Source organism: Mycteria americana, chromosome 7 (assembly GCF_035582795.1).
Source record: "Mycteria americana isolate JAX WOST 10 ecotype Jacksonville Zoo and Gardens chromosome 7, USCA_MyAme_1.0, whole genome shotgun sequence".
Taxonomy (NCBI): domain Eukaryota; kingdom Metazoa; phylum Chordata; class Aves; order Ciconiiformes; family Ciconiidae; genus Mycteria; species Mycteria americana.
Window position 1 is genome coordinate 67,844,076 of NC_134371.1, and position 16,249 is coordinate 67,860,324.

A 16,249-nucleotide genomic window follows, 5' to 3' on the forward strand; every position below is an offset into this window, starting at 1 on the left:
ACTGTTATATGGGCTGATCATGTATTTAAGAGTTTTGCATTGCCATGAAAAGGCTTTCCATCTGCTTTGTGTGGGTTCTTCCCTTAGAAACAAAAGGGCAGAGGCAGAGCCAGGGCCCTCGTGTAGTATCTCATGTTAATTGACTGGTTTTCATGTTAAAATGTCTCTTTTAAAATTGTTTTAATTCAAGGCAGAAACACTAATATTGTTTATGAATGTGGAAACGGTATCAATTGCTTTGTGTAATATGGGACAGCTACAGCCTTATGCGTAACAGTTGTGGTTGAGGTTTTTTGTAATTTTGTGTGGGTTTTTCTTACGGGAACACATTTGAACATTTAACTCTTCAATTTAACATTGAGATAATATATCTCAACACATAGGCTGTTTGCATTTTAATGCATGTGTACATTTGGAAAATTAATTTTGGCTCAATTTTAAAACAGATCAAATAGATCTCGTTTTCTTCTTTAGGAAATTAAGGTATCAATTCTGTATGCTCACAACTGCACCTTCGTGCTAAACGTGATGAGTTTTGGTAGAAGAGGCAGCCGCTGCCCTGCGTGGGCAGCCTGGGCGCCTGAACAAAGAACTGGCTTTTCCTTCCAGTTTAGCCACGGACTCAGTTGCACAACCTTCAGTGAGCAACCTGACCTTCCTAGACCCCTATCAAACCAGTTTTAATGTTCAGTAAAAGCAAAAGTGCCTCAGAGGAGCTCTCCTCGGGGAAAAGGGAATTGCTTTCCAGCCATGCAGATAGCCTGATTTGCACATGAGCTGCTGTTGCTGATTTCCAAGAGCATATCAGTACATTGCATGCTCGTGTGCATTAAAACTGGTCATGTAATATAAACAAATTAACACTCTATGTTCTGTTTACTGTAAGTAGTAAAATTCCCAGACATTTCTTTTTCCCCAAGGAAAAAGTCAAAGCAGAGCTGGATCAAATGGGATTTTGAATCCCTGCACACGCTATTTAAACTTTGGGAGAGTTTGCATTGGAGAGCAGGGCTTTTGATGGGAAGAAATACGGTGGCTTTTGATGGGATTCTGGTCAATGTAGGAACTAAATTAATTTGCAGAAAATTGAATAGTTCAGGAAAAGTTCCAACAACACTGGATTTCTGTTAAACAAAAACCAAGTCTTTAGTGTAGAAGCCTTGTCCCATACTGGCATTAAATTGAAGTGTGTAACTATACTAACAGATAACTTTGATAAATATAAAAGCATGTGATTAATGATCTCGTATTTAAATTAGACTGTTAGATTGATGTCATACAAATTTTAAGATGAATCTCCTGTGAGTGCTCTCATAAAAATGGCAAGGTTTATGTTTAGGAAAAAACCAACAAAGTTCACCTTTGGTACTCCATGTGTCTGTGTTAGATGTTTGTTTGGTGAGACACAGATGGGTGTGGGAAACAACAGAAGAAACCAGAGCACCGCATTAATCCTGGTAAATTACACTAATTCTGGTATTAACGATTGCTTGATCCTGCAGGTAATAGTGTCTCAACCTTAGTAATAGATGTTACGCTTTGCAGGAGGTTTTTCCTAGCTCTAGTTAGTTAGAAGACATTTGATGCAAGTTTTTCCTGAAGCTTGATGATTTTGTGGGAGTCTGTCCTACATATTCAATTTGGCTGTAGAAACACATTTCTGATTTTCAGTCATCACATCACCTATAATACAAGAGTAAAAAGATACGGGGAGGTGTAAATGAGGCAGGAGGACATTCCCTCCTCCGTTTTTGATTCCACCGCCTGTCTTTGTTATGCGACCCTTCCCACTTTGCTTCTCAAGTGAATTGTGCAGAAGACTTTCCATAATTATCCTTATTCTTTCCTGGGTTTGTTTGGCTTCTGCTTTCTTCTTCTTTTTTTTTTTTTTTTTTTGTTAAGCAGTCACCAGTATGAATGTCATGACATGGTGGGCAGCAGATGTGCCATTAACGTTGTATTAGAACCCTTCAATTATTTTTTTTTTAAATCTCCTCTCTTCCAAGAAACTCCCCAAATTATTCTTCTTTTTTGACAACCTCTAATTGGAGAACACGTAATTAAGAAGAGGTTATATGGAACAGAGGTTATATGGAACTGACATCCTGTTCTCCATGTAAGTGGTACCTTTTTTCCCTTGGAGGTCCAGGTACATATGGCTGTGTATTTGAGTAGTTCATTTTGTATCGTTATGAATTTATACCATTCTGATGTGTGTTCCTATTACCAATTTGGGCATACCTTTTTTTGTTGGTGAAATCCTGTAAATTAAAAAAAAAAAAAAAAAAAAAAGAAAGATGGATGCCTGAATTATGATCCCATAGAAGAAATTTGCTGCTTGGAAAGGCATCGTGCTATTGGTGATGCTAGGTGGTTGGTTTATGTGGTGCCCAAGATCAGATGTGCACGAACGGTGATGGCTCAGCAGCGCAGAGAGGAGACGCGTGCCACGCTCGGCGTGATGCTGGAGCCCACCGTCCACCCTCGGGAGGCTTCGGCTTCCCTCTGGGCATGCACAGGTGGGTACTCGCATGCAAAGGGACCATGAAAGGGTAATTGTTGCCCGAGTTTAAAAGTTTAAATCTGAAACTATCCCGACATCTTAAAAGAAGGGTTCTCTGGCTTTGACGTCGCGCGAGGGTAACGTTTTTCTCGAGTATTTCTGGGTGGTCTGCACGCCACGAAAGGGCCATGTGGGCTAGATTATACGTATCAGATGGCTTTTGAAAGCCAAAAGTGTTTTGGGAAACCAAGAAACTGGATTAAAACTTCTTTGAAGTCTTGACTATCGATTCTCCACTTAGGAAAAGACACTGCTTGTTTCGCAGCCACAGATGTACGTATTCACTCTAAGTAGATATAAATAACTGTCTAAACACTGTAGGTAGTGTGATGAATTCGGAGCTGTCAGAGGAGAAAAATGAGGCCCCGGTGAAGCATAATTACTGTGGTTAAAAGCTCAACAGTGAAGTGGATAGAAGAATAATTGAGCACTTCTGTTTCATTAATAACCAGGTCTTTTAGCCCTAATGAATCACAAGCAATATAACCAGAGTTTTATGAGTAAGAGTAGTACATCGAACGGGATCGTCTTGAGCAAATGCAAACAAATGTAAGCAAATTAAATCCCCTGTCGCTCATTCCTGGCTTTGTCATTCATTAACATTTTCTTAGCAACTGATACCCGAAGGCAATTAATTACGGTTTTATGTCAACTGGGATTTTTTCCTGGCAGACCACTGAATTGTTGTGGAGGGTGTTTGGTGTTTTTTTGTTTGGTTTGGTTTTTTTGTGTTTTTGGGTTTTTTTTAATACCAAACTGTGTAAATAATGACTTTCAGTTTGTTGAGAAAGTGAAAAACTACAGCTGTTGGCCTTCAGGCCTAACTATTTAATACGCTTGGCTTTCTTCATGCCACACAAGGAGTGGTTTACCTTTTGACGTTAAACTGCTTACACGTTTAAGGTCTACAGTTACAGAATTACTATTGTACGTAACAGATAACCCTTTTTTGCTTTGAATAGCTTATTAAAAATTGGATGGCGATTGCCAAAAATAACTTGGATTCCTTTCCTGTAACATATTTCAGTATCAGAGAACTTGCATACAATATGAAAATTTAGTGGTGTGAACTAGTGATATAAATAAAGTGGAAAATGGTTAGTTTTATTAGGGGAAAATCTAGATTAGCCGTTTTCAAGGAAGTCAGCATGTGTTCAGCATCCTGCCAGACATCTGGTTTCTGCAGTATAGAGAATATGAAGCTGGGCTCCAAGGAGGAGAGAGGATGGTGACGCAGTCTTGAGCAGGAGCGTATTCACCAGCTTCATGCAGAAAAGTCTCGATGCATTGAACTCTGGCAGAGAAGCTGGAAGCACAGCAGCGACGACATCTCGGCAGAGAGGAATTCATAATTTCTTCTATTTCTGTCTGTGCATGCATCCTGGGGAAGGAAGCAGTAGCAAATAAAGTAATTAAATTTGTTGAGATGGTCAATTGTACCTACGCATATGTCAGCTGAAAATCACCTTGCTGGAATATTCCTGAGAATATTCACTCCTGTTTGAAGGCTGGGAAGGACGGGGACAGAGAGAGGATTTTCATTTAGAATAAGTGAATGCACAAGCAGGGAGATATGCCTTTTGTCATTAGGTTTTTCCTTGTTTAATGTATCCTTCTCTCCGTGTAACTCCTGTGTTTAGAAGACTGTCATTCCTTTTCCTTCTGGCTCATTCAGAGCATAATTATCATCCATGAAAATAGCCATAATAACCTAGAGAATCAGTTTTGTATAAATCTGCTAGGAGCTACCAAGAAATCGAAGGACGTTAGTTGGGAGGTTCAGGAACAGAATTGTGAGGCAAAACACTGCTTTTTACAGGTATGCAATTTTGTTTCTAATAGAACCAGGTTACCAAAAGTGGGGGGTTTTTTTGAGAAATGGTGTAGATATATATAAAAAAAAACCCCAACCACGTTGATAGCTGAAATCTTTAATGATTTGGGATTGGGTAAATTGTGTCTGCCACAAAAATGTCTTTTGGAGTAATGCAAAGCATTCTTCTTGCAATACAATATATTTTTAATTCAGAAATGCTTATATTTCAGAGTTATAAAAGCTAAGACTCAATGATCTTAAGGGTCTTTTCCAACCGAAATGATTCTATGATTCTGAATCAAATGGTTAAAAAAAATCAGAAATCAAATTATATGTTACCTAATCTAAAGTGAAACTTCCATTTATTTTTCTTTTTTTAACTTTGCTACAAAGAACACCTACACATATTTGTTGTCAATCTGCTAGAGAACTTTTTATCTGAATTTGGGGTTTTTTTTTCCATGTCTGACTACAAAGTGAAAGATCCAAGTTCAGAATTTTGCTTTGCATTGCTCTCATACTCCCGATGGACAAATACTATTTCATACATTGATTTTGCTGTCATACTTGGGCAAGTTCAGTGAAGTGTGTGTTATTCATTGGAGTTAGAATCATTAGAAATTTTGCACAAGTGGGATACAGCTGCTGAGGATTTTTCACCCTGGCAGGACTCTCATTTTTTGAGATACGTTTAAATACATAGCACCATGTGAGTGAAGGGCACGTGTTCGTTTGCTTGTGAAGGGTTCTTCTCTGATGACTGTTACGGAAGTAGCGTTTCTAGACAACATCAGCTTTCGTTCTGAATATACGGTAAAGGATGGAAGTTGTGCCCACTAAACTGAATCGGACACGGGCGCTCACTGAATTTGGGAGAACTCTAAAGATCAAATAGCTGTTTTGCAAACTCTGCTGACTTTGTGGCACATGGAGAGCAATAGCCTAAGGTGAATAAAAATCCCAGGTGGTGTTATTACTATGGGTTCCTTTCACTGGATCCTTGTGCTGTTGGGCTGCTGTCATGTTCTGGGTTTCTGGAGGACTTCCACACAGCCCGTGTGAAACTCGCTAGATAATGCACCACTTTTTAAGCCTACTTCAGAGCCAGACCTCTCTTGGTTTGGTTTTGGGTTTTTTGCTTCCTCTGTTACCAGCTGCCAGGTGATGGGATTACATTCAGAGCCATAGCCAGTCCTTGTTCTTCCTTGTTTCTCTTCGCCAGTTGATTTGTATTCTGTTAGTTATGGGATTTTTAATAAGCTGTGGGACAGGACACAGCTATCTCTACTGTGTTTTCTTCTTTACGTGTTCCTTGCTAAGGTCAGCATCACGTCAGACACCAGCTACGCACAAGATGTTCTCTGTGTCTTCAGAGAATGTGTTTGTTATAAATACAATTAATGGTATGTGCGTTTAAGGAGCTCCTTTGCAGTTGTGCTAATGAAAGGACTCCTTGTCACCTGATTTCTTTTACTTACTTATTTTTTACCAAAATGGGATGTCTTTCTGAAAGTAAGCTATGCCTCTGTCTGGAAGGACGGGCTTGCTGCAGGAATGCCTGTGCTGGTGAAGGACACGGGCCATCAAAAGCCGGTACCTGCGAGACAGATGAATGCATTTGCTCCCTCTGTCACCAGACCAGAAGAAAGCGTCTCCCCCGTGGTGGGAGGAAGGATGCTTTTGGCTGCCGTCCCGTGGCCTCGCCGTGTCACACGTCAGCAGTCGGTGCCCACGGCTGACAGCTTTGGCAGGCACACCGATCCAGTGCCAGACTCCTGCAAAAGCAGCACGGCAGCCTCGGAGAAACCAAACGTCGTTCTCCTGAGCGACGTTCGTAGTAGAAACAGGGTCCTGACGTGTCTGCCCCGGGTGCTGCTCTGCCCACTCAGGTTTTGTAGAAGCGGTAAGAGAAAGCTCTGCACTTGCCATAATCGCTCTTCTGTTGGCCGGCGAGGTGCAGGGTGGTAAGACCTAGCTGGCCTGTCGGCATGCTGTGCCTTAGGTTAGGTTGGATTTTTTGTTTGGTTGGTTTTGGACTGGGCAAAGAGCTTTTGAACTCTTTTGAGAGGAAATATATCAGCATGCTGAAAAATCTAGATTTTGCTGTTGGGCACGACATCTCCCTGACTATGAAAAGCGATATGCTCGCACAGCGTTGAATTTTATGTCAGTTAATTGTGAGCCTCGTGATAAAAGGCGACGTGTACTGTGTTAACATATTTCCAGAATGACTTTCAGGAATTGTGGCCCTTTCTCTAGTTTTTGTTGTGCGCCATGTTTGACGTCTTCGTTGGAGTAAGTCTTGGGAAGCCTTGCCAAAGTTACTGGCCGGTGGAAAACCTCAAATGAGTGCTGGTCTCTGAAGAAATGCACATTGGAAAGTAGTTTCCTGCGTCCTGATTGAATGCTCAAGAGTATATTTTCAGTGTCATCCAGAGGAGTAGGAATGGTTTGAATCTGTTAAAGCAGAGGTGTGGGAAGAAGCTGGTAGCGATTCTATGATCCTTTCTCAAGCCACGTCCCTGCTGACCTCTGTGCTCTTCTGGGTTTGCACAGAAGCAGTGGTTTCTTCAAGACCCAAGCAGGTTAGGAATAAATATGTTAAAAATTTTCTAGAGTAGAAATCTGTGGATGCACAGTAGTGTTAAGTTGTGATACAGCAGGAGGAGTGCCTGGTGGATGTGGGAGAGAGGTACTTTTGTTCCAGGTTCTTCTGGTTCACAGAGGGGAATTAAAAGTAAAATACTAACTAAACTCTTCAATGCGTAAGCAATACTTTTTGAGGAGCCCGGCAGTGTTAAATCCCCGGCTGTGAGTCTGTCATGGCATCCCTGCCTGTCAGCCTCATTGATACATGTTTTATATACGGTCTTGAAAACATTAAAAATACCTTGGCTTTCAAGATAGAGCCAGAAATAAAACCTAACCTTGGCGCTCTGCTTTCCCTCAGTGCTCCCTGAAAAGGGAAGACTTCAGAGCTGTGGAGCTTTGAGGGGAACGAAGCTTTAAAAAAAAAAAAAAAAAAAAAAAAAAAAAGCTCGAGGGAACCATGCAAATGAGGACAATGTCTCTGGGAAAATTAGAGAAACTCACTGATGTTGTGATGAAAGGTTGTCAGTGGAGATGGTGACAATTGAAGTGCATTACCCATGGGTGCTGCGGTAATAGAAACAGGTGTTACCGTCCAACCTGTCTGCAAACTGAAATGCTATGGCTGCGTGCCAGCTGCCAAAAAGAATATATTAAAAAAATAGAGCTAACGGCTGCATTGTTTGGAGAGAGCACTCATTTCTTATTATTCGGTTCCTTAATTTTAAGGAGAAAATACAGAAATCTGAAAAAAGATGAGAGGAATGCCGAGCAAGGCTTTTTTCTTCCCCGCTTTGTTTTTAAAATGAGGTGAAGAGCACTTCGAGAATTGACCCGAGGATAATAGCGTTTTATGTCAATCTCAAGGTATCCAGATGTATTTCAGTCTCCATTAAAATGGGTGAATCTGAGCATTTCTGTGGCAGCAGGACATGTCTGTCACACTCGGTACCTACCCAGGGGTATACCCGAGTGTGGGATGTCAGCTACCTGCCCCTTTTATTTGCCTGATTTGGGTCACAATTTTTCCGTTTTGTCTTAAAAATGTTTTAAACAATTATGTTAGGGTGGTTTCATAGTTCAATGCTCTGTCCTTTCGTTATTTGTTCTCTCTTTCTCTCTGTACCTTTGAGGTTTTGTAACCCGTGTGGCGTGGGTCTTGCATCTGTCAGTACGCAACGGCTGTTCAGCTCTGGGCAGGCTAAAAAAAGCTGGGTATATGTTGGAAAAAATAATGAATTTTTGGTTAAAGATTTTAGGTTTTTATTTAGAAAAATGAGAAGCTGATTTAAGCCTGCAGCTTTTATTCTGACAGGCTCTAGCAACTGAGTGCATCACTTTGCAAACTGAATAATGTTTCTGAGCTAATGATGTGAGTGTGCATGCATGCATGGGCATGCAAAGCATAGATGAGGAGCTAGGAAGTATGCTTTTTTTTTTGCTGTTGTTTTAATCACTGAGAGCTGGAATGCCTGTTCACTGTCGTGGATTTTTGTGCTCCAGTGAAGCCCAACTATGGAAGAAAAATTAAGTTAGTTTTGTTAGGCTTCATCTGGATTTTACTTCTCGGTTTGATGAATTAGAACCATTTGTTTTTAGTAATTTTTCAGCTGATTGGTGTGTTACCCTTAGGTTCTTAACATGGTTTATTCATTGTAATAAATTTGCAGTGGAAAATTGCTTTTGGATCATCTTGCCATTGGTGACTTTTTTGAGTTAGCTGGTTTTAAAGTGGTTTTGATTGTTGGGAGTATTCTCTTGCTATCAGAGGGCAGTATTTTTAGGGTTCCTCAGATTAGACAAACTCAGTTCTTCCAACCGTGCTTACGTCCGTGGGCAGGGAATAGATGTCTGTGTAGCTCTGGCAGGCTTCAGGTCCCTTGTTGCTGACATGCACTTGACTCTCTGCCCTGACTGAAGTATTGGATCCCATTTAATAAAAATAATTTAATGACTTTGAGCCGTTCAGAGGTTTTGCGATAGGAGATGCAGTTTAGGTACTAGGCATTTACTTTTTATCAGCTTCTGAGTTACGGGCTCTTCTGAAAAACAGATTTGTCAGATCTTCAGACTCCGCACAGCAGGGTAAAATTCAAAGGCTGTGGGGTGCTTTTATCGTTCAACCTGGAAGGTGAAAACTCATCAACACCGAAACCTCATCTTGTACAGCATTCATTTATCAGAGAAAAGCAGTGATTCCAAACAAGAGTCCTTTCGCTCTGATGCTCCATGTTAGTTTTGTTACTGCTAATGGTGGTCGCATGGTCCTTTTTTTCAGCAAACTTAAGCTCTCTCCTCTTTTCATGATTTCAGGTAGGGAAACCAAGAAAGAAGTGTATGGGTTCAAGTGTCTGGTTCATGTAGCGCTTAAGCCCAGGTATTTTGTTTGCCCAAACTGAGAGAGGAACTTTGTAACCATGAAACTTAAGTGCTTCGATTTAGGAAATTTGGCTTGTGTACATTTGAGACCCTCCAGAAGAATACACTTCTCAAGGACATGTTTGAGGAGTACAGTCGGACAAAAAGGAAGTTTACCAGAAAATAGAAAAGGAACTACCCAGCAGCTTATCATCTAACAACTGGGAGCAATTTAATAGTGTTGGATGCCTAACATGGAGGAGAGCGTTAGTAGTCTTCTGGTGCCTTGGCAATAAATCATTCTACAAAACTAATTAGGTATAATTCTGCAAGTCATTTGAGCAAGGTCCTATTAAAACCTGTGCTCCTAGGAGACCTGTCATTGAGCTGCAGCATTTGCTGGGAACAATGGAGGCAAAGGCAATGCTGTTATCAGTGTGGGCCTCGTTATTCGCATAACGAAGTAAATCATGATGAAACGTCCTGTTAATAATAGTTAGGAAAGACATTTGTCAGTCCAGGGGGTCTGGAACAATCGACTGCGTTTCTCGGCACACAAATGTAGCAGCACCGTTAAATCATCCCTGTAGAGTTTGGAGTGTACAGGGAGCAGGAGAGATGAGTGTTATGAATTAATGAGCTAACTTCAGCGCTGAAAAAAGTTTGCAGAAATGCAAAATGCAATATTTCTGAGTATCCAACACTGTGGTATCTTGCTTAGAGGTGATTCTCTTCCATTTAGGATGCGTCTGGCGGATGATTAAGTGGAATAGGTATGTTGGTGTGAAAAGGATACCGAATGGGCCAGAGCAAATTCTGTACGTGCCTGATCCATTTCTCACTTTGCATGAAAAAATAGGAGCAAAAGTCTCAGTAAATGTTTCATGTAAAACCTGATGCTTCCTAGTAACTGTGTTTATTGTCACGTTTGCTCAAATAACAGCCACAAATTTTCCCTTCCACTTTTCCCCTGCAAAGTCATTAGTCAGACTCATTGTGAAGTGCCTAATGAAGTAGACACAAGCGAGCTCTTACCCGACAGCCCGGGAGCTTCGCTAGGCCTGTGACGGGTCCCAGCAGGCTCTACCCTTGTTACCACCGTGTGCCTTCGGACTGCTTTGAATCTGCCTGGCGCGGAGAGAGCGCGGGGCTCTGCCTGCAAAAGGCACGGGCACGACCGTGCCTTCGAACCGCACACCAGCAAGCCCCGATGCAGAGCTCGGAAGTATTTGTTTGCAAAAATTTGGTGACTTGATTTTTTTTTTTAATTTTTTTTTTTTTTTAAGAAACATTTGAAGAGAAGGGCTGAAGTACCCACTTTGCTATTTCTAAAGCTAGGCGCTCTAATTTTAAAGGCCCGAGAATTGCTGGGGAGGGATGACAGTCTGTTTGTTTTCACTTTCTGAAAGGAGAGAAATACGATCATCTGCTCTTACAAGTAATAGTGTAACCTCTAAACCTTGAACTGATTTATAAGTGGCTGTCTTCATCAGAGGGACCTCTGACAACAGAGGGTCGTGGAAGAATTTATCCTGGGCGAGACAGTTGTCATTATTTTCCTTTTGTTATAATATAATGGCAATTACAGATTTTTCATTTTGTTGTTGAAGTTTGTAGTTAAAACTGTTGTAGCTTATGACTAGCCACAGTGAGCTGCTAGATCGATGAAGAAAATCACTCGGAAGATGCTCAGCTGAGAGCCTGTGATGCCCTCCAGGAAAGCAGCAGGGGATACAAAGAAAAAAGCAAGAACTGAGATGGCTTACGTTGCCCAAATCGCAATGAGGAGGACCACATTGAAAGGAGTTGTGAAATACTCCTGCACAGATCCACCTGACTGAGGAGGCTGTTGACGAACAGAGAAATATTCATGGCGGTATTTGGGGTTGCCTGCATCCTGAGCTTGTTCCCTTAAACAGAGTCAGTGCCCTGGCAGATGTACCGTTGGCTGTTTGTTCCTGAAGCAGTAAGAGATTTCTCTGTAGGTGAGGTCTTCTGTAATATTAGTGTCCTGGTTTTGGCTGGGAGAGAGTTAATTTTCTTCCTAGTAGCTGGTATAGTGCTGTGTTTTGGATTTTAGTATGAGAATAATATTGATAACACGCTGATGTTTTGGCTGTTGCTAAGCGGTGTTTACACTGGTCAAGGACTTTTCAGCTTCCCATGCTCTGCGGGGTGCACAAGAAGCTGGGAGGGGGCACAGCCAGGATAGTTGACCCAAACTGGCCAAAGGGCTATTCTATACCATAGAACGTCATGCCCAGTATATAAACTGGGGGCTTGGCTGGGAGGTAGCGATCGCTGCTCGGGGACTGGCTTGGCATCGGTCAGCGGGTGATGAGCGGTCGTATAATTTTTTTTTTCCTCCCTTGGGTTTTGTTCCTCTCTCTCTTGTTGTTTTCCTTCTCATTACAATTCGTTATTATTATTATTTTGTTCCAATTATTAAACTGTTCTTATCTCAACCCACAAGTTTTTTCTTACTTTTGCTCTTCTGATTCTCTCCCCCATCCCACCGGGAGGGGAGTGAGCGAGCGGCTGCGTGGTGCTTAGTTGCCGGCTGGGGCTAAACCACGACAATTATTATTTGGGCTTTCCTTCCATGTCCATTTCTAGAGCTTCTTTAGATTGACTTGTGGCCTGTTTATTTTAGTCTCCATCATGTCCTTGTCAGGCCTTGTGAGAGCATCGTATTGGAGAACTTCAGTGGTAAGCCAGTGGCGTAGGTAGAGTCACATCCCGGTGTTAGTTCTTAACAAAAGGGAAGTTTGATATAACGGAAATTTCACTTTTCATACGTGCAAAACTCTATGTTCAAGTACCCATTGCTAGCCAGTAAATGTATTTTATCTTTTTGTATAGACTGCTTTCTGGGGCCAATATTATTAATTATTTCACTTCATAGTGCTTAAGCCACTGAATAGAAGTACAACAAGCAAAGCAGACAACTATTACCTTTAATATATGCAGTTTTTACTTTTGATTTCAGCTGGTTAATAAGGAATGGGGTAATACAGAGACACTGGCTTAATTTTAATCTTTCTTCTTATTATTTTTTTTAAGTTGGCAAAAAAAATTCGTGAGAAATTTAACCGTTACTTGGATGTTGTGAATCGTAACAAGCAAGTAGTGGAAGCATCATATACTGCACATCTCACGTCGCCCCTGACTGCGATCCAGGACTGCTGTACTATTCCACCGTCTATGATGGAGTAAGTATTAAATTCTGAAATTACTTATGCTGTCGTTTAATATGTGAAGGAAAAAGATTATTTCTTTGCAAAATAGCCTGTATTTTCTGCCACTCTTGATAACTGAAAAAGGGGGAAGGCAGTACTCCAAAGGTGCTCCTTATCTTGTCCTCATATTCTTTTACATTTCTACTACACACACGTTTAATGAGGAGTTCTAAACAAGAACTGGGACTCAGCTGTGATGGATTGTAAAATGAAACAAAAAGGAAAAAAGTTTGTTCAACCCTTAGGTGCATGGAATAGTCTTCTGTACAAAACGAGTCTGTCTATATCCAAGATACCGTTTTTGCGCTGAGGCACTGCTTACCCTGAATAACTCTTCTGAAGCTGGTCATGGGACTTTTATTTTTTTTTTTTTTTCCCCCCTTTGAAGTGCAGTAACCAAAATCACAAGTTGGTCAGTACATCACATGCTAAAAAATATTGCATTACAATTTAATCAAGTTGACATGCTGCTGTTTGATATACAGAGGTTTACCAAAATTGAGTACGTTGCTTGGAAACTGAATTTGTTCATTTTCAGTTTGTTTTGGTTTTAAATACGGGAGTTTTTAATAGTCTAAATCCAGGCAGTTGGTTGGCTTCAATCATGTTTTATTATGCTGCGTATTTGCAGAAACTTCTTTGGGTTTCCTAATTGTAGGAGAGTGTGATAGAATGTCTGATTTTTCCAATAAAAGTGTAATAATTTCTTTTAAAAGCTCAACATTTTAAACATTTACTTCCATATGCACTAGAAAAGAACAAGAGTAACTTTCAGTTTATGCAAACCTTGATTACAGAGTATATTTTCATTGTTTATATCTGTCTGATTTAAAAACATTTTGGAGAGAGGAAGGTAATTTGGGTAATAAATATTAAAAGCACTTTCTGCAATCTAACTCTATAAGAGCTCTTCTTTTAATGACAGCGTGCTTTCATCTTTTCTGAAGTATGGCATTAACCTTTGTTTATATAAGGATTTAAAATATTCACTGCCTTCAGATATGTGTATGAATCTATGTCTGGGGAGAAAAGCCACTTGCTTGTTTTGTGTTTGTTTTGATTGGCATGAAAGTAAGAAATCTCGATAGGGTTAAGCCTCAGGTGGCTCCAAGGAAAGGGGTACCTTGCTGTTGGGTTGTGCGTCGCTTTAGTGGTCTCGGTGCAGTTCCTACTGGACAAGGTGTGTATGTTAAAATGCTGGCACATCTGGTACTCGATGACCAGACCGTTGGCAGAGTTAGGAGACAGGTTAAGAATTAGTTGAGGATGAAAACCTTTCTGCCCTCTGATCTCTCCGTGCAGGAGCTGCCAGCCAGCAGTAACACCTTCCAAGCAAGGGGTGGAGAGAAGGAAGAATGAGGAGATTTATAACCCCCTTGTCAGTATTGCACAATTTTTCATTTAAAAAAAAAAAAAAAAAAAAAAAAAAAGAGGTCTGCTCTTAGTCTGGAAACTTTTATGAATTTCCTTTCACTTTGTCCTCCAAAATTACTTGGCTTGCAAGTCCTTTAGAAATTTCTTTACCCATGGTGGACTTGCGTAAGGATCCTTCACAGTAAGTGGTTTAAAAAATGAACCAGAGGTCACAGCTGGCAAAGCAGAGAGGTAAAAATTTTCTATTAGCAGAGCTCCTCATTCAGGCTTTACAGTATGATTCTCATTATTTAGTTACTTGACTTGATAATATTAAATCTGCTAAAGTGGTTACCAGACCAGTCAATCAGTCTGCAGGATCTTCCAGACAGCACTTTGGCAAGACCCGGTCGAGTACGTAGGGTGAAGAACGGTGGCTTATCGGACCATCTAAAATATACCCACTGCTGTCTTTAGGAAATTGTCTGCAAGTCATACAAAGAAAGAATGTAAAACCATGTTTTTCTTGTGAAGCTTAACTTCGAAGTTGTTATTGGTGCCATGCTTTGTTAATCGCCTGATTGTGTAAATGCTTCTGCCATCATTTCATTTGTCGTTTCTCCCCCTTCTGCCTCTCCTGCCTGCTGCTCTTCCTTTCATTTTCCTTCTCTGTGGCATCTCCCTTCTGGGAGATTCCCCATTTTGGTTAAAAATGTTGGGGAAAAAAGCTAATGTTGATATCGAAGGTAGCATTATTAGGCCTTGTGTTTGACACAAGCCTGCTAAAGGGGAAAGTAACACGGTTCACACGGGCAGGAGGTGGCTGTTCCTGAACCGCCAGGAGGGCACCTCACGCCGTTCCCCTGCTCAGCGTCGTCAGCTACCGCAAAACCCATCCTCGTCTCCCTACCTCTCCAGAAAAGAGATTAATTTTTAACAGAAATGCCCAACTGAGAGAACTTCCTTTTTAAGCAGAAGCTTTCTGTAAAATTTAAAAGATTACTTGCTCATTAGGATCCCCATTTCTCTCTCTTGGTCACCTCTAGGCCTGGTTAAAAGGGAGGAAATGGCCAGTGGGGCGAGTGTCTTTGCAGGCAGGTGTCCAGAGAAATATGTAGACTGAGATTTTTTGACAGAAAATACTGAAAGGTAAGATATTTTTGTCCAGAGAAATACGTAGACTGAGATTTTTGACAGAAAATACTGAAAGTTAAGATACCTACCTTAACGGTCAGATTTTGGGGAACTGGAACACACGTATGAGTGTTTGAACGTGGATTTAGGAATTCTTTTTAAAACAGAGACGCAAATATCTCCCACCTGGATATTGTGATCATGTTTTGAAGGCTACTGATTTACTTGAACTCTTCAACCTTTAATTTTTGGACTAACTTGGTCTGGCTATGAGAAGGCTTGCACTTGTGAGAAGTTAAGCTAGATGTGCTTCTGCTGGTGACGGCTTATCCTGGACGTTTAAAAGATGTGTGTTAGCGTTGGGCAGAAGAGTGATGGAGTTAGAGCAACAATAATTACAATAGTTTGGTTTAGAGCATTTATTAGCTACTGCTATAGAAGAGGTCACATTGAAAATGACACAGGTTTGTCTGTGCTATTTGCTGTTTTCAGGAGATACTTTGCTTTAGATTGTAACTTGAAAATGTGTGTGTCCTTAGGGCTACGGTTTTTCTTTTGGGAGGGTTGTGAAATATTTGTGTTACAACTGCTTAACTCTGCGTATTCTTTTTCTTGGTGTAGGGAGGTGTTTCATCATGTGGCCTCTTTACTTGAGTAAACATTTCGTGCAAAAACAGTGTCAGAAGCACATTATCTTCAGACTCTATTTTTAAGGGAGATTTGAAGGCTCGTCCCATAATATTTAAGGTTGTTTGTCTCGCGGTGTTCAGCCTCTAAACGCATGAAGACATTTGTAAATCTGAGGGCACTTTATGTTGTCAGGCGATTCCCTCCATCAGCCTTTTATACCGCTTTTAGTGACATTGCTTTAGGAATGCAGCAAGTTTGGGTTTTGGAAAAATTACATGGGAAGGTATTTACACTATCTGTGTAAAGTAGAGGTGATAAACTATTGTGTAGAGAGAGGATTTATTCTGAGGGTGTTTTAAGGGCTTGGTACCTTTATTTAGTTTATATTTGTTGTTAGCATTAACAAAATTATCCATGTGTGGCCTTGTATTTGCTTGTATTTATCTTGAAAATCTGAGCATTGGCTTAGAAGACAGTTTGCTGTGTTGCTCAAGGTAAACTGTGAGAATACCACACCTGGTGACTAGAAATAAATGATATGAAATAGGACTAACAAAGCACGAACTG

General features: G+C 40.8%; 1 protein-coding gene across 1 annotated transcript in view; it reads left to right on the top strand.

Moving 5' to 3' along the window:
- CACHD1 (cache domain containing 1) overlaps nucleotides 1-16,249 on the top strand; it is a 112,715-nt gene that overhangs the window by 40,303 nt on the left and 56,163 nt on the right. The window contains exon 3 of the mRNA XM_075508915.1: nucleotides 12,390-12,538. Coding sequence (XP_075365030.1) covers nucleotides 12,390-12,538 — 149 coding nt within the window. The remainder of the gene's footprint in view (nucleotides 1-12,389; nucleotides 12,539-16,249) is intronic.